Source organism: Apiospora kogelbergensis, assembly GCF_038363985.1.
Source record: "Apiospora kogelbergensis strain CBS 113332 chromosome Unknown utg000003l_segment0_segment0, whole genome shotgun sequence".
NCBI classification, from domain to species: Eukaryota; Fungi; Ascomycota; class Sordariomycetes; order Amphisphaeriales; family Apiosporaceae; genus Apiospora; species Apiospora kogelbergensis.
In genome coordinates this window covers 1,510,763-1,532,479 of record NW_027117420.1, presented here as the reverse complement: position 1 = coordinate 1,532,479, position 21,717 = coordinate 1,510,763, and the positions used below count along the sequence as shown (strand labels likewise).

Below are 21,717 nucleotides of genomic sequence, written 5' to 3'. Positions count from 1 at the left end.
TGGGCCGTGAAATTCTCATCCTTGCGAGTTTGGATCTCGATTAAAGTCCGGGTCTTCTCGCTAGGTTCACATGTTGGAAGTCGTTAGGAAACTGTTTCTGATCGGTTGATTGACCACGATGGGAGGTGACAACATGGTCTTCGTCGATGTGCACCACCATTGGGTTCGACGAATCCGTCTGTAGAGGAAAAGGAGCACGATTTTCGACGCCTGCTGACTGCGGAACTGATCGGGTTCCATCGTCATTGAACTTCTTGTACAAGGCACTCACCCCGACCATGGTGCCTGACATGTGGTATGAGTCGTTGGTCATCAAATTGCGGTGACTTCGGCGTGGCGTTGATGAGCCCGGGCTCGCGACCCAGGCGGGCGGAATGGCATATCAACAAGTGGCTGCCCATCTCCCACTTCTTGGGACGAAAGTAGTAGGGCTACCACCAAATATTGGTGAGCGGTATTTCTCTCCATAACGAGATTTGTGGCTCATCTTTCTCACTATCAATTTCCTTTGCACGGTAACGAATGGCACCGCAGGTTTGTCTCCAGCTTCTGAGCAACCTCTGCCCAAAACGACCAATTAAAGTGCCGCGGGTAAGCTGATTCTCACCAACTGCATATGTAGGGCCACAATCTCCCTATCAACCTCTGACAGTCTGCCAATCCGAGGCCAAGTTCAGTCAGCCGTATTCTTTATCCTGGGGAGGGGGTGTATGGTTTAATAGTCCATCAGCCTTTCACGTCCTCGCCGAGAACTCTAGCAGCCGGGATGTGACGATGCACCTGGGAGGAATTACCGAATTACACACCATAAGCGATAAACATACATCCGTGATCCCCGTCCACATGACTACATGCTTGATTAGAGCGTTACATTGCCACATGTGATAACGTGGCTTGGCATGTATGATGTATTTCGTCTCATTTACCACGTCATTTAAAAGGTCGTCTTGAAGGATGAGCAGAGTTGTGAGAAATCCAGTGCAGATTGAATACACAACTGATGTATCCTATAGGTCTGGTACCCCTATTCCTCAGAAACAAACAACATCTTGCACAAACCGAAAGACAGAAATGACAAAACCGTTTCCGAACCACCGTAGCCCAAGAGTCCCCTAAGCACCATGAAAGAACCAACAGTACAAATAGCCCGTTGCTATACTTCACATAAGGGATAAATCGCACTAGCTATATTGTTCAAAAGAAGGAACGACGACCTTCTAAGTGCAAGTGAGATCACCAGTGGCCTTGGTGAATGTGCATCGGTCGGTGAAGTAATTGTAGGCAAGCTGTTTGAACGAATTAACCAAAAGTCAACGAATGGAGGAGATGATCATGTGGATAAACATTGGATAATCCACTGGGACTGGAGAACTCACGTTGGCGTAACCGTCGTCGCCCTGAGTATAGAATGTATTGGGGCCTTTGATGTACATGCAGTCGTAGCTAATTGTTGCAGCGCGGTCAGCAATGCATTCATGACTCTGAAATCTCTGCGGAGTAGGCGTGTCAACTTACTTGGTGTGAAGGCTACCTAGCTTGAAATCCAGGCTGGCTACCGAGTCGACGTTGGCGGGTGTCTCGAGCTTGTACGCCATGTTGTAGCAGGCAGCCGCGACCAGATTAGTCGTGTCCGGGTTGTTATCCATCATGCCCTTGACCGTCGCTTTAGTAAACTCCTCGCGCGCCGAGTTCCATTCGGAGATGTTTTTGACCAGGTCGACGGCGGCATCAACGGCTGCCGTGGTAATCGCCTCCAGAGCGGCGGTGCCGACGATGCCGGCGATGGCAACGACGGCCCCAGTGACTTGGCGCTCCTCTACGTCGCGCTTCTTGACGGGCTCGGGGCCCTCGATGATATCGGTGGAAGTCTAAAACCCGAAAATTAAACGATAGAGTCAGTCTGGGGTCATGTGGTACATATGGAGGAGTGCATATATGCTTGTAAGTAATTTGGGAGCGGGAGAAGGGGATTGATTCCGAACCTTTTCGCCCGTGAGGCCAATGGTGACTCGGTCGCCTGATGCTCTGGGTCGAATAGCGGCGCCAGATACGACAGATGCGCCCATGACGCTGGAGAGAAGGATAGCGCCGGAGATCTGCATTTTGATGCTTGGAGAAGAGTGGAAGGATGTTACTGTAAGGAGTGTTCGGCAGGTTGGGTGTCTAACGATGGAATGGGAATGAGTGAATGTGGTTTGGGATAGAGAACGGGGTCGAAAAGATCGATGGTGAAGAAGGAGAGTATTCGATTAAAGCGCAGCGGGAATCGTGGTTTATACAGCCTCTACCAGAATGTGATCCCCCTTAATACACGGTCTATAAGATCGATAATTCATACATGATCACGTGATGGGCGACTTCAACATGGAGTAGGCTGTAGAATGATCGGATGAAATATAGGAAGCATTTGACACCAGTCATGGACTATAGCGATAGCTAATATAGTGACGAGTTATTTTTAGTGCCGGGCGGGTGGATCTTGAGATGAACAAGCTGCGGTATAGTGAAGAACTAAGGCTTGCGCAGGCCACTCCCCCTGGTTCTTGGCACGGCAGGTTGTCGGGCATTCCCGAGATCTATGTACGTAGATCAGTTCAACATATATTGAAGCTTCCTTTTCTCAACTGGACTAGGTTAATGGTGGTCCACTAGGTCAAATGATCAGCGATCCAGAAACGCGTAAAACAACGCCTTGGCCCTCGACGCCAGCAACGCTTAACCCTACTGCAAGCTTCTAAAATGGAAAGCACCACGCCTGTTTGGTCGGAGACGCCGTGTAAGTGTCATGCTACAGAGAAGATGTTGTATGCATGTACATGTGTATGTATGCTGCAGCCCCTGCGTGCTGCACCTGACAAGTGCCGATGTGAGAGGCTCCATTTGGCATCCCGACTTCCTCCGACAGCCGTGCTTGCCGCCTACAACAGCCGACAACCGCTATTTATCTTGGCAGGGTCCCTTGGCTTGCAGCACGATGAGATAGAGACTCAGTATCTCGTCGGGAGTTAGCTCACTCAGCATTCACTTTTATCTGGATGCTTGATGTGCTAAGACAGGCCGCAGAATCAATGATGACTGCCTTGCGCGCGATGACGTGCCAACCAGGCCAGGCTGCGATTATCGGATCTGTCGAACGAAATCGGCCCAACTCGAGATGAGGACTCCTGCCTTTTGGTTCAGTTGTATACCATCAGGTATAGATGCTGATTAAGGCGCACGTCCGAAGCTCGTCACATGGTGCAGCATCGGCTTCATTGTAGGGAAAGATATCAACATTGACACATAGCCTTCCTTCCCTTAGTCCTCTCCGCCATGAATCGTCGAATGGCTGGAGCTGACAGCAGCCCTCTGATATGGGTAGGCTGCCTGGGACTGCGGGATCCAGTGTGCCTATCTATGTCCACTGCTTCCCAGGCTCCTTAGGCCCACATGCGCTAACAGGTGTCGAATCACAGTGCACTGCTGGCACACTGACCGCTAAACTTCTAGGGTAGCTTGGGCCACTGGGGTCACTGGGGCCACTGGGGCCGGCGACTGACCGATGAAATTGTCCCCGCGTTTCCCCTTGGTTCCCGACCCGGGTTCCCTCGTGACCTGACCCATCCAGCATTTTTTCTGACAACCGATTTCCTCTTCTCTTCCTTCTCACAGCCCTTTTCGACGGAGGAGACATTTCCTCGGATCCGGCTCTGTGTAATGCCCCGAAAGACCCGCAATCCGACCACCCACGCGCTTGGAGATCGGACCCCGTATCGCCTGCGTGTGCCATGGAGATGGAAGACGTGAGCCTCGAGGTGGCCGAGAAAGACACCGCTGCTGAAATCGCCGCCGAAGCTGCTGTTAGCGACCCTGCCAACCACAGGCCGCCACCACCGCCAAAACCGTCAGACACCGCAAATCCCCGGAAAACCTGCCAGCCATGTCGCATGAGGAAAGTGAGATGTCTGCAGGGCGACGGCACCTCCTGCGCCAATTGTGACCGTTTGGGATTCACCTGCTCTTTCCAGGCTGGATCGCCGCAGGGCGACGGTGACAATGGCTCAGCAGCATCCATGTCTTTACCGCGCCGTCGCGTGCGACTGGCATGCAGCAATTGCCACTCCCGCAAGGCCCGATGCAGTGGGGAGATGCCCAAATGCAAAAGATGCCAATCGCAAGGCATCGAGTGCATCTACCGGCCGACCAAGAGGTCTGGATCCCTGACCGCCCCGGCGCCGGGGCAGGCCGGTGATTCCGAGCACGAGTCTATCTCCTCCGAGCCGCCGGAGAAGAGGAGACACGTTCACGACGATGCCAACCCTTTGCAGGGCGACTTTTCTGTTGCGAATCGCTCCAGCGCCCACAGACCCTGGCCCATCCATCACGAGGCGTGAGTAGTAATCCTGCCACTCTCTTCTGCCTACCCCGTGCGAGCTTATCGCTGGAACTTATGACTGAACATTATCACAGAAGCATTGCATTCCCCGATGAGGCTCTCATCACCCGCACCTTCGACAACTATTTCAAGCATGTGCATCACGTGCCGGTGTTTTCCTTCCTTCATCGGGCGTCGCTCATGCAACGCTATCACGCGGGCATGATGGACCGAGCCTTGCTGTTGGCGCTGGTCGGCATTACCTCCCTACTCACCGATCTCGGCCCAGGAACAAGAGAGTACGGCGCCAAGTGCATCGACGACTGCCAAAAACTGATCTTGAGCGATATGGAGAACCCATCTACGATTAAGATCCAAGCGATGGTTTTCATCATGAAGTACCGGATGCTGACCCAGCGGTTCACGAGCGCTTTCATGCTCGCTTCCGTCGCTAGCCGCGCTTCATACGCCCTGCGCTTGAATTACGAGAACCCCAATCTCTGTTTCTTAGCGCGTGAGTCGCGCCGGAGACTGATGTGGGCTTTTATGACTATCGATTCAGGTATCAATGGGGGTTATCCCGATTTTACGCTGCTACCGTCTGAAGCGTTGCATATACAGCTGCCTTGTAACGAACGGAACTTCGAGTTTGACCTACCCCAGATCACAGAGCACCTGCGCCCCATCCCGACTAAACCCTTCCCCGATGATGTCGGGTCACTGGCGCTTCACGTGCGGCTGCTCTGGATTCGCAGCCGAATCCTGTATTGCACCAAGAATGTGCTCGCGATGCCGGAAACCGAATTGCGCGAACTTCCCAAGCTCGTCGATATCCTAGCCCAGGAGCTCAATGGTTTCAACGAGCACCTGCCGGCATCATTCCGATTCTCCGATAACAACGTCAAATTACGAGCATACTCGCCTCGGCTCTGCGTTTTCATCATGATCCACGTCTGGTGGCGTCAATGTCATTGCGATCTATACCGCATCGCGCTGGTGGGACTCAAAGAGGCGCTCCCCCGGTCCTCTCTGGACCGACTGCCGCCCCAATTCGTCGAGATGTGCCAGCGCCAATGCTATGAGCACGCCCTGGCCATGGCCGACATCTTCCGCGTGGTTCTCTCGCTGGACGGTGGGCTTCCCGTCACGGACTTGGATCTGCCGGTCTGTGCGTACCAGTGCGCGCGCATGCTTTTCTTCGCACACCACATGGCGGGGATGCAGTTCCAGATCGGTGCCGACCAAGTCCACGAGCATTCGCAGCGCTGCTTGCAGATCGTGCGGCACATGTCGCAGATTCCGGCCGTACAAACGATCCTGACGGACCTCGAGAAGCTTATTTCGCGTGGCTTTTCGGCGAGCACGACGCCGAGCCACCCAAGCAGTCCTGACTTCGCGCGGGCTTCAATACCCACGCAACAGATTCTGTCGCGGCATAACCCGATCCGCCTCATGGGCATAACCGACGAGAACGAGATCCCGGCCAGAGCCATGGCGGGAACGGTGACCTCGCCTGCTATAAGCGGGGCCATGGCGTCGCCCCTTACGCATCACAGTGTTGGTACACCAATTCTGCAGACGCCGATGCCACAGTCGACACCACCTGCGGCGGCGATGCCCCGCGCCACGGCTTTCGCCGACCAGGTGCCCGGTCATCACGTCAGCATACCTCGACCTCACCTCGCGCCAGTGGACCCGCCCGAGGGACTCGACAACAATAACGCCTTCGAGGGCGCCATGGACGGCTTCGATTTCAATATGGAGTCCTTTGGCAACACAGGCGCCGAGGCGGCCTCTTGGTTCTCCAATGAATGGCTGGGCAACGAATACTCACAGACAACAGCGTAAACCAACTGCGGCAAAGGTTCCTTGAGAATATCCATGGTTCGTTGGGAAATCGCATTCATCTGGCAGCAAACTAACTATCTTGACTACCAACCTAACCCCCATCCCCGCCATGGGGAAAGAAACCAGTGCTACAAAATGTTATATAAAGCACATGGAAATAGTCCTAAAGCCATACTAAGTGATGGCTACACTGCTTGTGATTTTGGTATATACCCTTGGGGAGTCAGTTTGGTGTCTGAAAATGCAGGCGTTGCATCATATAGCATTGCATTTGGTGTACATTTAGAAGCGCTTGTAGACTCAGGTGGAAATAAACTGATTTACTGTCGAACTCCATTTACCACATATCTAATGACCTTGGTGGCCGTGGTAATGGCAGCCTTCTTCGGGAATATGAAACATAGCCAGGGAGTGCAGTTAGAGGCCACTGTCCAGCCTTGAATCATTGCGTGTACCACTCTGTTGTACGTGCAAACATGCATTTATGTCTCTAGACAGCGAGCTTACACGGCATCGCTGCTGATTCTGCCGCCTGTTTCCGCTAAAATTCTCTTTATCGCCAAAGCCAGAAGCACAACCCCGCCATTGGCGATAACGAAAATCAAGAGACAGTGTACCCCCACTACCGACCGATTCATCGCACAGCCGTTGCCATTCAGTCACTCAGTCCGGTCCTGTACAATACTTCTATCTCTCGAAGGAAGCATTCCAACATGGAGGAGCCCAACGCAGCCCCGCCGGCCTTATCTATGGCAGCCGCCGCCGCTGCCGCCCCAGCTACAGCACCCGCGCCATCACCAGCGCAACAACAGGCATCGGCTGAGCCAACTACCACCGCCGCTGCCGCCGACCCCACAGCCTCCCAGAAGCCCGTCAAGCTCCTGATTGTAGACACCGGCCCCCTTATCAAGAACGACCCGCCGCTGAGCACGCTACTCGCCCAAGCCGACGAGATCTACACGCTCCCCAGCGTCCTAACCGAAATCCGCGACGAGGCGACCCGGTCGCGCGTCCAGACCCAGCTCCTGCCCTTCCTCAAGCTGCGCAGCCCACGTCCCGAGAGCGTCCAGTTCGTGACCGGCTTCGCGCGCCGCACGGGCGACCTCGAGGTCCTCAGCAAGCCCGACGTCCATCTTATCGCGCTCGCGTACGAGCTCGAGTGCGAGAAGAACGGCGGCGACTGGCGGTTGCGCAAGGAGCCCGGGCAGAAGACGACGAACGGGAAGTCGCCGGCGGCTCTGGCCAAGTTAGCGGCGCAGGAAAAAGGAGAAGAGATTTCCACAGATACACCCGCTGTTGCGCCCAGCAGCTCGTCAGAGGCGGCGGAACCGACGACGAAGACCGAAGAGCCGGCGATTGCTCAAGAAGAGGTGTCGCATAAGCTGGACACACTTAGTTTAGCGGAGACGACAACAGAAAACACAGCGGTCGACAACGCGCCGGCAGCGGCAGATGCACCAGTGGAAGAGGACGAAGATGAGGATGACGACGGCGAGGGCTGGATCACGCCGTCCAACCTCAAGAAACACCAGGCCAAGGACCAGGTCTCGAATCCCGAGCAGCCCATCCAAAGGGTTCTGCAAGTGGCCCTTCTTACCTCCGATTTCGCCATGCAGAACGTGATCCTGCGCATCAACCTCAACCTGCTGTCGCCCTCGATGGCGCGGATTACACGGGTCAAGACGTGGGTACAGCGGTGCCACGGCTGCTTCCAGGTGACGCGGCAGATGGACAAGCAGTTCTGCCCGCGGTGTGGACAGCCGACGCTCACAAGAGTCAGCGCGACGACGGACTCCGGCGGCAACTTCACAGTGCACTTGAAGAAGAACTTCCAATTCAACAAGCGCGGCAACGTCTACAGCATCCCCAAGCCCGTCCACGGCACCTCCAACACCAAGTACCGGGGACAGGGCGGCGGCAAGGGCGGTTGGGGCACGGAGCTCCTCCTCGCCGAGGACCAGAAGGAGTACACAAAGCAGGTCGTCGACAACCAGCGGCTCCGGACCAAGGACCTCATGGACGAGGACTACCTCCCCGGCATCCTGACGGGCCACCGGCAAGGCAGCGGTGGCGCGGGAAAGCCGCGTGTGGGAGCGGGTAGGGCGATCAACTCTAAGAAGAGAAATAACTAAAGAGTATAAAAATGAAAACAAACCATAGAAAGCCTTGTAAATATGATATGACACACCACGTTTAGATGATACCACTAAAACGTTCTGGAACTGCGAGATAGAATCTGCCATATTGAATGGTGAAGAAAAGAATATGGACGATACACCCAGTCACCAAGCTTGACAGAATGCCAAGGGAACTAACTACAATAGCCAGTGTTTACGAAATGAATATGATTCCTTCTACGGAACAACAATCCATGGCGCGAAGTTCTAAGTTCGCCCAAGGCAGAACGAAGAACGTCTTCAAGCAGGTATACCAATCAAAATATATTCCACGCCTTGAACTCCGTTTCCCCGGTGTGCCACCTGCTTCGTAGTAGTAGTAGACGAGCGAATCCAGTCTTTCTTTGGCTTCTTGAATACACGCAGTGAGGGCATTTTTCCATTTCCATCATAATCCAACCCAAGACCCCCAAATGCTCTACGGCTGGTCTTGTATATTGCTGCAAGCGTGCGCCACTCGTCGGGTTTTGATTCATAGAAGGCGCACTTTTCCCACGGATTGTAGCGACAACGTTATCGTCTAGTCAGGCCCATTCAGTTTCTCGTCATGATCTTGGGTTCGCTCCTGTTGACGGGATGGGGCGAGTTGAGCTGTCTAGTCTCGTGCTGACTTAGACTTGGAAAGCCTATTGCTGAGAGGCGGGCTTGGATCGAGACTCTGAAGGATTTTGTAAGCACATGTCAGCGATCTATCACTATTTTGGGCGGGATCGTTTTCCCTCCCTCCTCTGAAAGATGGGTTGAAGCTGGGGGAGAACTATAGTTTCAACGTACCATCCTGGATGTGAGCCAGAAGACCATAGCGCTTCTTGAGGGTGACGCGCTGGCGCGACCACTTGTCGTCGGGGGAGAAGCGCGCCGGGTGCGCCGACTTGGTGACCTCGCCGGACGCAACCTTCTTCAGCGTGTAGATGCGCTTGCCATCGGGAGCGAGAGTGTACATCAAATGCATCTTGGCGGTTGGGTGGTGTTGGGTTAGATGGATGGTGGTTTGTTTTGGCAAATGATTGTCGGGAGGATTGGCCGTCGTCGTCGTGGAGCTGGAAATGGGACTGAAGCTGCTTTGCTGGACTGCTGAAACTATTTTTTCTCTTCCGTGGGCAGAAAACCGCCATGGGGAACTGGTTTTGGGGGAGAGAGCTTTTTGATAGGCAGGCGGTGAGAAGATTCGACGCCAACCCGTCAGGTGGGGGGGGCTTGGGTAACGGCAAATACGACGACATCAAACCTCCACGTGAGAGACAATTTCCATACATGTTTTGCTGTACAATACCTCTCGAGAGTGGAAATTTGTTCAATTGGCATTCTAAAACTCGATATGTCGCCGTTCCCCGTTTCCTGCCCACCGGCAAGCCTGATATCTTTTGTCAGGTCCAAATCCGCTTCAAGAAAGACTTCACGGTGATTTGCCGAACCCGGTCAGAGGTCCCAAGCCATTCTTGCTCTATCGGCGTAGGTAATCTTAAATCATGAGAGATGGCCTGCCATTGCTGCTTGATTATATCCATCTCTTCTGATGAGTCGGTGCATAAGCCGTATAGGCTCTGAAGTTTCGAGTCCAGCGTCCGGGCACTGCCTACTTGTACTCTGATAGCCGGCGGGAACATATCGGACAAACGGGTCAAGTCCTGCAAGTCCGAGTGGCTTTCTCCCTGCTTCGGGCGGGATCTCAGCTCCCACAGCGATATCAAGTGCCATACCAAGACTTTCCTGTCTGCCAAATAGCCATGAAGTGTTTCCGTGGCTCTTTGGGGTGTCCATTTGTCTTGCATCTCTTGGCACAAACTCGAGAGATAGCGCAAGTTGTCTGTCATTCTCGTGTTCAACGGCGGTGTGGGTCGATGGATTATCAGCCTTTGGCAGGTGCCACGACTACCACTGGTATCGACCAGGTCCAAGCGGCATAGCCTATATGCGAGGACTAAGCTTGATACCACAGCGGACGTATCCGTAGATCGGAGTCCGATTCTGTCCATCCAGTGGGACAGGTAGTCTTGTAGGAAGGCCCATCGATCAGGCAAGGTGCTGGCTTTGAAGGGGAGATGTCTACCTGGGACCCATCTCCGGCCGTCCGACCCCAACCAGCGATTAAGTTCAGACATGATGTATCTGGCGATCTTCTTGTTCACTTGGGAATTCTCCGATGATAGCGGCACGGTGTCCACCTTGTCTTCGATACAAGCAGTTGTGGCAGACAAGCCAACTTTTTCGATAGATCGATACATGTTACGCAAGTGTGCCGGGCCATATGAAACAAGAAAAAACAAGGTGCCTAGGTCTATTGCCAGCTCTGTGGCGGCAGGCGAGTCCGGCGGCACGGTGTGGACCTTGCCAGACTTGAAATGCTCCGATATTTGTTTGAAGAACAAGTGTGAATACAACATCGACAAGGAGTAGATCTCATAAGAGCTTAGATTCGTTTGCTGATAAAGGTATTCCGGATGGAGGAACATTATAGTAACGATCTCCGAGAGCCGTATGGACGAGCCCCCTGGGAGAGACGTCCATGAGGAATACATCCCGGGATCCAAGATCCATGTGTCGTTGGAGAGTTGCTGTTGAATATCATTCATCAGACTCCACATTGGTGGCCCTGATGAGTTTCTTCCTGGGGTTTTGCTTCCAAAGAGAGGACCACGGCATCGAGACTCGAGCTTTTCTTGCACTCTCGGATCGACGCCGAAGTTTTGTACAAGATCCTTAATCAAGCATATCTGCCTGAACGAGTCGCCATAGCGATTCATCTCAAGCTCCGATCGCTTGCAGAAATGCGTCCTGGTAAACATGACCGAGTGCGACACTTTTTCATGTGTCAGTCTTGCAGTCTTGCAGTCTTACTCGACGATGGTCGGATAATACTTACGATCCACAAGGACATTGAGATCTTCAAGTCTTGCATCGAAGCAGTGGCTCCAAGCCACCACCTTTCGTTCTTTTGCCCAGTCTGTGGCTTTTTTCCAGTGCTCTATGCAGGAAGCGCAGGGGAAACTATCTGAGCACTGAAAACCAAACGTCAGCCTGGAATGAGTCGGATTTAAGTCATGATATGCATACTTTCAAATTCTTCAGTCTGCACCTCGCGCACTGCCGTCCCTTCATCTTCTGCCTCTTGTTCCGTCTCCCTGTTGTCTCTCCGTACAATTGTAATATACAATTGTTATTCCTCATCTCCTGGAGGCTTGGCAGCTTTCGCTTTCCTTTGGACGGCAATGTCGAAGGAGTTGTGTCAGACGGCGACGATTGTACGGTGCGGTCGGTCTTGTGCACGTCAAGATGGCCATCGTATTGACTAGGCGGGGTGTGCTCACTAATACTCTTTGCAAGGAGAAGGGATTGCAAGGTTGTGGGATCGGACTCTGGGATGGAATCAAGGAAGTCATGAAAGCCAGGGTTGTCCATAATTCGTGTTGGCGACCCCTTGGAGACTGTTATGGGGGAGGTTGGGCCATCAGTGGATAAGTGCCTATCATCAGAGCAGGCGTTGATTCGCGGTGGATGGCATGGCAGTTGGGGCTGTGTGGGGAGGAAGACACCATTTGGAACTTCTGCCAGATGTCTTGGCGTATTGCTCCTCACCAGTCTCAATGGGACATTGGTGGCAGCATCTAGAATACCTGTAGGGCACAAATCAACACCCGTGTCAGGCGTGCATTTTGCGCCAGTCCGGCGGTCATCCTCCTCGTATTCTTGACCTTCGTTCATGCTGGTTGGGAGAATCGAAGTCGACGATCGACGAGGGTTCTAAGGTGTTGTCAGGGGCTTAGGATGGATTTGCTGACAAGTTGATGCAAGTCGGCAAGGAATTTAAGCGTCTTATATAATCCTGGCTGCTACACCCATTCCAGAATCTCTAATTTCTGACATCAGATATGGCATTGCGTAAGCAGAGAACTATTGCACATACGAATGAAATGTCTCCAAATTCGTTGGCAAAAGTCGGCGAAGGGCAGGGCCAGAAATGCTTTGATTGGCCGCAAGGAACCTGGATTGGGGGTTACCAGAATTTGCCGGCAGATCTATTGCCTGCGATGCAATTTAGGAGGCACTTTCAACAAAGGCTTGGGACTTAGCCGCATGAGGTTCCATTATCAGTCGAGCAACTATGGCTGCTTGGTCTCTCAACTCGGTCACTTTCTGTGAAGATTCAGGTGTTGTGGTCCGAGTCCATGTCCCGTAAATCTATGGGCGTTCCAAAGAGACTTCAAGAATTTACGATGGCGAGGTCGCTCATGGGTCTGTTATCCCTGGCATCATCGTACATATTTAGCCCGCCTAGTTCGCATTTCTGGATAGCCAGTCCAAGCATCTAGCCAAGAACATGATGTTTGCCTTGACCGGGAAACCGCAAAGGCCCTACAAGCCCACCACATATAGTAAGTTGCAATTTATCTATTTAGGGAGCCTTTATTCAGTCATTTGATTTTGTTGTTGTAGTCATCATGGGCGTCCAGATTGGCCGTAACAACTCAACCGGTCACTATAGCAACTTCGTATTCCCAAGCTGGCTCATGGACTACATACGCAGGATGCTGTTAACCGATTGATTGCCCGGGACTGTTGACGGGTCACGTCTACAAGGATCCGCCAGAATCTGAGTAATATTGACGAGATAGAAGAGGTGATTGGAAATTCGGTTCAAGACATGCTATATAGCGACTCGTTTTCATAACGCACTAGCACTTGGTTTCGTCGAGTCCCGACCGCGCGGCTGCCTGGCTCAGGGGCCAGTGTCAGTTCCATATACCATCCATCACATACAGGTTGGTGAATAGGATATTTCCTTAACTGAATGACAAGATTCCGATCTAATCATCGTGAATCAATGAGAGAATTTACATGTGTAACTTGTCAAGACCAACAGACATGCTACGCCAAGAAGTGCTACAAGTAGATGTATGTCGTGAATCATTTCATTATTTCCCATTGAATAGCCCATACTATATATATTCCATCGAAAAGGAAAAAGTAAAAGTCACTCCAGTCTCGTCCCATCCTCGTCCATAAATACCAGCTCCTCGATACGTATTTGTGCCTTGCCTACAACCATCCACGAGTCGCCCTGGCCGCGGAACTGCTTGAAGCGGTCCACGAGCACGAGGTACTGCATGTAGCGGTGATCGGACCCTTCCTCGAAGCTGTCGAGGCGACAGGTGCCCCGGTGGAAGCCCGAGGGGGGTCACGCCCGCGGTAAAGCACGAGCGTCAGACGGTCGAGCTTGTGGAACAGGGCGCGCTGCCAGATGCGTAGGGTGGGGCCTGCGTAGTCATGGGACCAGCAGGCGACGCTGAGGGCCAGGTGTCTCAACCCCCTGGGGTCCTGGTCCTCGACCTCGGCAAAGAGCTGCCGGAGCCGGGGCAGGTCCGAGTCGCCCAGTATGGCCAGCACGTCGCGCATGGGATCGCAGTAAAGCATGCCGCCTTGCGGCATGGGCAGCGCCACCGTCAGGGCGGCCAGGGCCTCACCCCGGGCCTCGTCGCACACGGACAGCAGCGCCGGGTTGTAGCAGTTGGACTGCCAGGGCCAGTCCTCGGCCTGGGCGTAGTGCGTGCGGCGCGAGTGCAGCTCGAGCACGCGAGGCTCTAACGAGAAGCGCCTGGAGGATGGTCAGAACAATCAAAACGAAGAAGCGGGATAGGTACAAGACGGGGGAAGAAAGAGAAGAAACAGGAAAGGCAAAGTCCTATACACACACGGTGAGGCAGGCCGATCCGGAAAGGAAACATCCGTATGTAACTATCGTGATGGGACCGGGCGGGGCGGGACGAGTCGGGGAAGAACGTGATGCTCTCTCACCCTCTCTCTCTCTTTCTCTCTTTCTCTCGGGACTTACCATATCTTCAAGCGGACCTCCAAGGGTAATTGGGGGAAAAGGTGGAATACTGGCTGAGTCGTGGGCGGCTTGTCTTCCAGTACGGAATCTGGTATGGTATCGTTTGGCTTGTCCAGTAGGTATTCAGGCGTGTCGCCTGATATCCAATGGTGCTTCATCGTGATGTGCGTTTGTGTGGTGTGTGTATGTTGCGCGGTGTCGCTCTCCTCCTTCGTTTCCTCTTCCTTCCTTTTTTTCTTTATCTCTAGTAAAATGCAAGTTGAAAGTTTGCTAACTCAACGAGTAACCGAAATGTTGGCAAGATATGGGGTTTGGTGGTGTTGGTTGGCCGGTTGGGGTGTTGACTTGAGAAGGGGATGCATGGCAAGAGAGGCCTTGTCTTTTACTTTATCCTTCCATCCACGGCGGGGCCCAATGGTTGGTCAGTCCTTGATTCCCCTTCCCCTTCCCCTTCCCCCTTCCCCCTTCTCTACTCAGAAGCTAAGTAAGCAACACTAGCCGACGATAACACATCTAGTTAGTGCCGGTGAGAATCCCAGTGGGAATCCCAATGGTCGGCTACTTCCAGGGCGGGCATTGGAACTTTGCGGGCGCAGACCAAGCAGACCTTCAGACCACAGACCCCTGTTCTCGTCCGACTGCCGGCCGGATGTAACGCTGAGGGTACAGCGACCTGGGATACACCTTCTAATTTCCAAGCCGTCGTCGTCTGGTGGCACTCGTGAATCCTGCTTTTCTAGCTTCAAATGGCCCCGTCAATCAAGGCAGGATTTCATGCGGGAATAGTTGCAAGAGGGCAAAAGAGCCCTCTTCCCTTTTGGTTCAATCGCATGACGACGTTCCGTTGCAGAAAAATGCACCATCGTATAGACCTCAATTAAAATGCAACCCCCGAATGATCCGTATCATGTCGGAAATGAGCTTTGCGATGTGAGACTGAGCCTGCGCCTCGATTCATCATCGTCGTCGTCGTCGTCGTCTGCCAACTTGTCGATGTTGTTGCTAATTCCAACACACCCTGCTAGCAAGCGGTTCCCGGCCAGTTGGTTGTTGCACAGATTGATGGTTTCTGGGGAATAGACCCTGAACCAAGATCTGTCTGGGTGGCCTTGTCTGTTTTTCTTTTCTCTCTACCTCACACTAAAGTAGTCTGAACTGGTGGTCCCACCGCTTGGTATAATACAATGTGACTTGACAAACCGGTATATTGAGACCATATACCGGTTTGACATGAGTCGGAATGTGGTATCGAGTCGTGTTTCCAATTGACACCGAAAATTGGAAGACCAGTGAAGAGAAACAAGTTTCATGTGCCGTCCCGAACCACGCCATGAGGATAATAAAGGGGTTCGCTCTGCGCTTGCTGCCGCGGCACGAGCTGGCAGTTGAAGCTACTGCATACGGCTTATGTGTCGCCCAACAGGAAGACGAAACCAACTCAGTGAGCGATTTTAAGGACGAAATATTACCCGTCGGTTTCCGTCTATGAATCGTACGGGTAGTGCACACCGACACGGCTTGCGAATAAGAGATGCATGTGTTAGTCTGGACAGGAGCCCGAGATAGGTGCGCGGCGGTTTGAAGGGTTTCAGCCGATATGCTTCAGGTGACATAGCGGTGGATGTCTATTCTTGGTATTGTATGCTAGGTGCTAGGGCACACGGACCCTATCGCCCTAATAGCGGCGACTGCTCATCATGTTCTTGCTGACCCTCAGTGCGATCACCTCCCTCACCGTCAGGGTACCTCTCGATGGCCTTGTCTCTCAATAGCCAGGCTCCACTCAAGCCAGCCCCGGGGCCGAGAATAACGGAGCTGACGATCATGACCAGCGTGGTCAGCACGCCAGCTTCGACCAAGAGCCAGTACAGGACAGTGGCTCCGATGATGAGAATATCGATCTGGATGAACTTAATCGTCGCCCGCGTCATCTCCCTACGATCGTCGGGGCGGAAGAGGTTCACGATCAAGAACACATGCGATACGATAGAGCACAGGGCCGGCACAGCATACACCAGGCCGAGCGATACTCGGTGTGCCTCAAGCCGATGGGGTTCGGGATCCCGGATGGCGTTGACACCCACCACCTTCACGGCATACCGCACCAGAGAAACCCAGAGCGGGAAGAAGAGCCAGACGATGATGGCTACCGGGTGACCGGCCGTTACTAACATGGCCAAACTAGGGCCCATGAAACCGAACAAGACAGCAAGGGGGATAGCGAACACCTCCACCTGGCTTGTTAGGCTTCGTACCTCGAGGTCAATGACAGAGTCTACATCTCTCAATTGCTCGGCTGCGGCCGACTCCTTGGCAGCTTGGACCTGCTTGGCGCGGCGAAAGAACTCGGGCAGGATAACAAGATCCCAGACGAGGGCGCCGCCCACCAAGTTGAAGACGAGCCAGGGCACGGTGGGTTTCGCGATAACCCAGCTGCGGCGGTTGCAGAGGCGCGCCGACTCGACCAGGTTTGCCGTAAGCAAGGCCGCGACAAAGGACAGAATCACGCTCATAATGGCAAACGCGCGGGTTGATGGTGACGAGCCATCGGCGTCCCCGCCGACGGCCAGCTGGAAGAAGGAGATCAAGAAACACGAGGGCGCGCCGACGAGGGGGATGCGCGACACCCAGCGCAGGCGTGACCTAGCATGGCATTGCGAGTACAGGGCGGCGATGTTCAGGTCCGAGTGAAATCCGAGCAGGGCGATGGTGGCGACGGCGAGGAGGGCCGGGACGACGAGGAGGTAGGGCAGGCGGAGCCGGTGGAGGAGAGGCCGGTGACCCGCCCTGGGCAGAAGGTGCTTCTGGAGTGATTCCATCTTGTCCAAGGCGTGGGATCGAATTGCCTAAACAGTGGACTCGGTCTTGGTCGGACTGCCGCTGTTCTAAAACCCCGGAGTGACAGACTGCGATCGATATATTGAAAGATGGGGTTCAGGCGAGCCAGGCAAATGGCAAACTCTCGCTCGGATTATCGAAGAAAAAACGGGGAGGGAGAGAAAGTTGGTAGGTCGCAAGGCAGGTTGCCACGGCTGGATTGACGATGTTGTTGCTGCTGCTACCAAGATCGGCGGACAACCCACATTGGACTTAGTGGCCCCTCCTAGTTCAGCTGTCGCATGGGCCTTCTGAAGGTCCGAATCAAGCAACTGGGGTCCGGCCGAGTGACAAAACCTTGGTTCGGATCTCTGGAGTTCGAGATATCAGTCTCTCGGATTTTGAGAGGTGACGTAGAAACGGCCCATCGATTCTTGTTTGTTGGCCTGCCAAGACCCGTCTTAGATTTGATCTTGTTGCACGAGATCATGTCGGACCCCACCGGCTTTAATCGTACGATATCACTCAGAGAGAGAGCCCTTCTGCCATGGAAGCCATGGAAATCCAAAACTGCATGCTGCAACTTTCATGCAGGTACGATTCGGGTATATTCCGTTCGCATGTAGATCGCGCACAACTTATAGAATTAATATTAGGTGCGGGAGAGAATATGTACTTGACGTTCTACCAACCCTTCACAAATCCTCACAAATCAACTTCGACTCTGCAAGCAGGAACTTCTTTCAGGCCGTGTCTCTCTAATCCCAGTTCAAGCTGACATGATGTACCATGGAACTCCTTATTCTGAACAAGAAAGCCGAGTCTTTTAGCAAAATGTATTCCTCGTATAATTGATCAAAGTATGACCCCGGAGGCGCACATATGTTTCACACAGGCAATGTCATATGCAGAGGAAACCCAGGCTTTGGATACGATGAATGGTGCTCTTTAACTTCTTTGTATACAGGGATATAGTAATTTATACATGTTGTTACAGTGCCCCCTAGACTCAAGGTGTCCTATTGCTATTTGCTCGCAGCATGTATGCATTAGTTCGGCTTGATTTTCCTCAGTATGCGCTCTCGCATAATGCGGCTCGCCACCTTTCCGCCATGCTGCAGAGAGATGGCTCCGATAATAGCGTAGATAGCACCGCCCATGACGGGCATGTTTCCAGAGGCCTTTAAGCTTTCGGGCTGTTCGTGGGGGGTTAGTGAGAGTTCTGGATTTCATATAGCATCTGCGCTCACCTTTCTCGGCTTCCACCGCACAATCCCGGCGATGCCCGTCTCCACGGCAAGCTTATGCAGCTTCTTCAGGCTGAAAACGTCCATGGCCTGTGTGCTGCTCAGCTCGTCGGTCCTATCCAGCGCGGGGTGCTGGAAGGGTTCCCGCCTGTCGCCGTAGATATCCTCGGGGATGCCCCGGTGATCCGGCAGCTCACCACCGAATTTCCCAAACTGATCAAGCGGTATCTCATATGGGCGAGTCGCCGGCGCTGGGGCCGGACTGGAATACTGCGAGCTCAAGATGCCCTGCATGGCCTCCATGGTGGCGATCTGCTTGCCCAGGAAGGCTAGGCGGTCGTTGAAGCCGCGACGGCCCTGGTCGAACGACTTATGGGTCACAGCGAGCCACTTGAGCTCGTCGGGCAGAAGGCGATCGCCGCCGTGGCCGAGCAGGTTGTTGAGGGCTTCGTCGAGCTTCTTTGGCGACTCATTGACGACCCAGACGGAGCGACTCGGGTCTTTGGTGATGTGCGGGCTGAAGGGCGCTTTCATGCGTTCCGGGGTGTGGTCCCATCGGGATGACCCCTCCCCGGAGAATGTTGCGGACGCTTCATATGACGCATCTTGTAATAATCGGCTAGAGGAGGAGAACGATCGGTTCTGTATTGAAGTGGCGGCGAGGGGTCGTGTGAGTATGGCGGACTTAGTCGAACTTTGCAGAGCTTGGCGAGCGAGCTGCGTCGCCGACCTCGAGCTGTTGAGGGCCATTGCGGTTGCACAAGGCCTACTTGAATATCAAAACGATAAACACCGATCAAAAGGCGGAGTTTGGTTCGTAGCCAAGGTCTCCAGACAATCCCCCGTCGTTGTGATTGCGAATCGGCGCCGGTCTCGTTGCGGCTTGGAGCTGGCGGTTGGGAAATTTTCTAGGGTCGCCAGCGATAATGCAATGGATGCACCAAAAGCTGCTGTTCCTAGGATCGGATGCCGTGTCACGTGGGGACGTGCAGACTGGGTACTTGGAGAGTCGCGCCAAAACGCCCTGGGGTCGCAAGTACCCGCGCTAACAGGGGGGGATCGCCAACTGCGACCGCGTCCCGTCCACTGCTTGCACATTGCGTCGAGAGCAGCAATGCATGGCAAACTACCCAGTGTCTGAGCCGCCATGCCTGTATGGAATAGTGCATTGTCGGGTTGACTGGAGCTCGACTCGTCATCATGTCCATTGAATCTACAACAGTCTGAGCGACTGCCTCTTCATTCTAAACCATGAGTTGAACGGAATGATCTTCAGATCTTCAATCTTCTGACTAGAAAACAACCCCAATCCAAATCCATCCTTCCAAACATGGCGACTCCGTCAGAGACAAAGGGCGGCGCCGAAGCGAACGCCTCGAGCTCGAGTCCCAGTCCCAACTACAACTCCAAGAATGCCCTTGTCGAACAGCTGGCGCAGGTCCTCCCCGAGCAGACCAAGTTTGCCGTCCACCACCTCTCGACGCCTCCCACCCTGGCCGAACCTCTGAACAACCCGCCCGCGCTTCCCACCGAACCCAACAAGGATGTCGCTGAATCACCAAGCGTCGACGTGCGGCCCCGGAAGCCGCTCAAAACGTACTGTGAGAAGCACTTCCTGGCCGTCTCAATCGAATATCCCGAATCCAAAGAGCAGCTGCTCGTGCTAGCCCTCGAAGTGTATATATATACGACCTTGTTTTCCACCATCATCTTCGTTTCCAAAGCCGACTCGACCGGCTACCTCAACCTTCTGAAGCTCCCACAGGGCACCCCGTCGCCAATCCGGGAAGTCACGACCGCCTTCGTCACCTACCTCGTTGCACAACGACGGCGCAAGCACCATCAATGCGTCATCAACTTGTTTGCCCGAGCTCAGTCGCAATACCTCTTCCCCGGCAGCATCAAGAATGGGGGCAAGCATGTCTTGGACGACAGAGGCTTGGTGAGATGGTGGTGCCGAGTCCTCAACCCTTTACTAGAGCCATTGAATGAAAGCACATCGGGATGGGAGAAGGTACACGGCTATCTGGTCGTGCCGGGCATGGAACAGTACGACACCCGTCTCCTGCTACCTCGCACACAGAAGGCCAAGGACAACTGGACACTCAGTGATCCCCTGGAGTACATCTCGCCTTATACATCGGATCCCGCCACATACGGAAAGAACATTCCTCCACGTTGTCTTATACCCATGTACCCAGACGACCCGAAGGCGCGCTTCGTAGACGAACTGGAGGAAACCACTCCCCAAAGACAGAGGCTAACCAGGGGTTGGCCGACGCCGAAAACCCTCGACGAATTCTGGGAGCTGTTGTCGCACCGTCAAGAATGTTCCAGCGGTCGTTTGACTGGCTTCATTTGGCTCGTTCTTGACCCGCCCTCTCGAGCGCAGGGTGGCACACAACCATGCAGTGCAGCAGCTGCTGCTGTTGACTGCAGCGAAGCAGACTCGAAGGCGACTAGAGAGAAGAAGCAGCAAAAGAAGAAGAAGAAAAAGGTGGTCCTCAAAGGGGTCATTGTGCCGCGCCAGCCACGCATCAAAACCCACCAGCGTGCCCACTTCCCCAAGCACACGAGCACTGCCTATTACTACTGGCCGGAGGAGGGGCGGGGGCAGGTGGTTCTCGACGACTCCGGGTACAAGCGCGCCGTGGAGCTGTTGCTGCACCTCGAGTTTGGTTCGGTGAAGCAGGCGCTGGCGAGCACGGCCCGGTGGATCAATGAAGTCAATGTTGGCGAAAGTTGGAGCCTCGATATTGTGGGACGCCGGCCTAATCCCATGCTGCCGGCGGCGGCGAGTGGCGATGGCGCAACCACTGGCGTTGTCAACAACCTGTCGGGCATGATTAAGCGAAAGCGCGCGGCGGACGGCGGTGCCGAGGATTCTTGCTCGGGCGAAGCACTATCCGTGAACACTCTAGGCGAGGGGCTTGTTAGGAAGAAGCCGAAGACCTCCGAGTCACATCAACCTCTGCCCACACCTTCTAGCAATGGGGAGAAGGTGAATGTTCTTGGCGCCGGGCTCGTCAGGAAAAAGCAAAAGTCTTGAGTGCGATTCTACTGCCCACGCTCTGCGGTTGCTTGGTTAGTTGGCGTAGGACGGAATAGGTTGAGCAGACCTGAAGAAGGGCAGCACAAGTCAGCTGTCAAGAACCTCTCAAGGTCAGCTCAATTATGTCCTGGAGATCGATATTCACCAACGTCGACTCACGTTGAGCATCGCAGAACAACAGAGTCATAATGGCACAGCTGTCTGCTGAGTGTAGGCAATCGGCGTGCTAGCGTGATGAGCTACGATACCCGTGGATGAAGCGATTCTTTCAGATTCAGGGCCTGGTCACTTACGGGTCGCCTGGGGCAGCCCTTGATGGCTGTTGTGGTAGGCGACGCTTCAGGCGAGCTTCAATGGTCGACCACCGGATGAGTGTACCTTATTCAAGCATA

General features: G+C 53.9%; 9 protein-coding genes across 9 annotated transcripts; 3 read left to right on the top strand and 6 right to left on the bottom strand.

Annotated features, from left to right (window-relative positions):
- Positions 1 to 1,217: 1,217 nt before the first annotated feature.
- Positions 1,218 to 2,102, bottom strand: PG998_005233 (uncharacterized protein; the record flags this gene model as incomplete). The annotated part of the gene is made up of 4 exons (XM_066872051.1): positions 1,218 to 1,286; positions 1,377 to 1,443; positions 1,516 to 1,868; positions 1,983 to 2,102. 4 exons carry the CDS (start codon positions 2,100 to 2,102, stop codon positions 1,218 to 1,220), a joined length of 609 nt encoding a protein of 202 aa, XP_066732148.1.
- Positions 2,103 to 3,773: 1,671 nt separating this feature from the next.
- Positions 3,774 to 6,202, top strand: PG998_005232 (uncharacterized protein; the record flags this gene model as incomplete). Its single annotated transcript, XM_066872050.1, has 2 exons — positions 3,774 to 4,369; positions 4,450 to 6,202. 2 exons carry the CDS (start codon positions 3,774 to 3,776, stop codon positions 6,200 to 6,202), a joined length of 2,349 nt encoding a protein of 782 aa, XP_066732147.1.
- A 713-nt stretch (positions 6,203 to 6,915) lies between these two features.
- Positions 6,916 to 8,334, top strand: PG998_005231 (D-site 20S pre-rRNA nuclease; the record flags this gene model as incomplete). The annotated part of the gene is made up of 1 exon (XM_066872049.1): positions 6,916 to 8,334. One exon carries the CDS (start codon positions 6,916 to 6,918, stop codon positions 8,332 to 8,334), a length of 1,419 nt encoding a protein of 472 aa, XP_066732146.1.
- Positions 8,335 to 9,005: 671 nt separating this feature from the next.
- PG998_005230 (uncharacterized protein) lies at positions 9,006 to 9,331 on the bottom strand (the record flags this gene model as incomplete). Its single annotated transcript, XM_066872048.1, has 2 exons — positions 9,006 to 9,037; positions 9,154 to 9,331. 2 exons carry the CDS (start codon positions 9,329 to 9,331, stop codon positions 9,006 to 9,008), a joined length of 210 nt encoding a protein of 69 aa, XP_066732145.1.
- A 515-nt stretch (positions 9,332 to 9,846) lies between these two features.
- On the bottom strand, positions 9,847 to 12,081 carry PG998_005229 (uncharacterized protein; the record flags this gene model as incomplete). Its single annotated transcript, XM_066872047.1, has 4 exons — positions 9,847 to 10,251; positions 10,314 to 11,179; positions 11,243 to 11,323; positions 11,532 to 12,081. 4 exons carry the CDS (start codon positions 12,079 to 12,081, stop codon positions 9,847 to 9,849), a joined length of 1,902 nt encoding a protein of 633 aa, XP_066732144.1.
- Positions 12,082 to 13,351: 1,270 nt separating this feature from the next.
- On the bottom strand, positions 13,352 to 14,367 carry PG998_005228 (uncharacterized protein; the record flags this gene model as incomplete). The annotated part of the gene is made up of 3 exons (XM_066872046.1): positions 13,352 to 13,503; positions 13,560 to 13,972; positions 14,210 to 14,367. 3 exons carry the CDS (start codon positions 14,365 to 14,367, stop codon positions 13,352 to 13,354), a joined length of 723 nt encoding a protein of 240 aa, XP_066732143.1.
- A 1,509-nt stretch (positions 14,368 to 15,876) lies between these two features.
- PG998_005227 (uncharacterized protein) lies at positions 15,877 to 17,028 on the bottom strand (the record flags this gene model as incomplete). The annotated part of the gene is made up of 1 exon (XM_066872045.1): positions 15,877 to 17,028. One exon carries the CDS (start codon positions 17,026 to 17,028, stop codon positions 15,877 to 15,879), a length of 1,152 nt encoding a protein of 383 aa, XP_066732142.1.
- A 1,047-nt stretch (positions 17,029 to 18,075) lies between these two features.
- On the bottom strand, positions 18,076 to 19,023 carry PG998_005226 (mitochondrial 54S ribosomal protein mL57; the record flags this gene model as incomplete). Its single annotated transcript, XM_066872044.1, has 2 exons — positions 18,076 to 18,222; positions 18,277 to 19,023. 2 exons carry the CDS (start codon positions 19,021 to 19,023, stop codon positions 18,076 to 18,078), a joined length of 894 nt encoding a protein of 297 aa, XP_066732141.1.
- A 580-nt stretch (positions 19,024 to 19,603) lies between these two features.
- PG998_005225 (uncharacterized protein) lies at positions 19,604 to 21,322 on the top strand (the record flags this gene model as incomplete). Its single annotated transcript, XM_066872043.1, has 1 exon — positions 19,604 to 21,322. The coding sequence occupies one exon, from the start codon at positions 19,604 to 19,606 to the stop codon at positions 21,320 to 21,322; it is 1,719 nt and encodes a 572-aa protein (XP_066732140.1).
- Between the last annotated feature and the right edge of the window lie 395 nt (positions 21,323 to 21,717).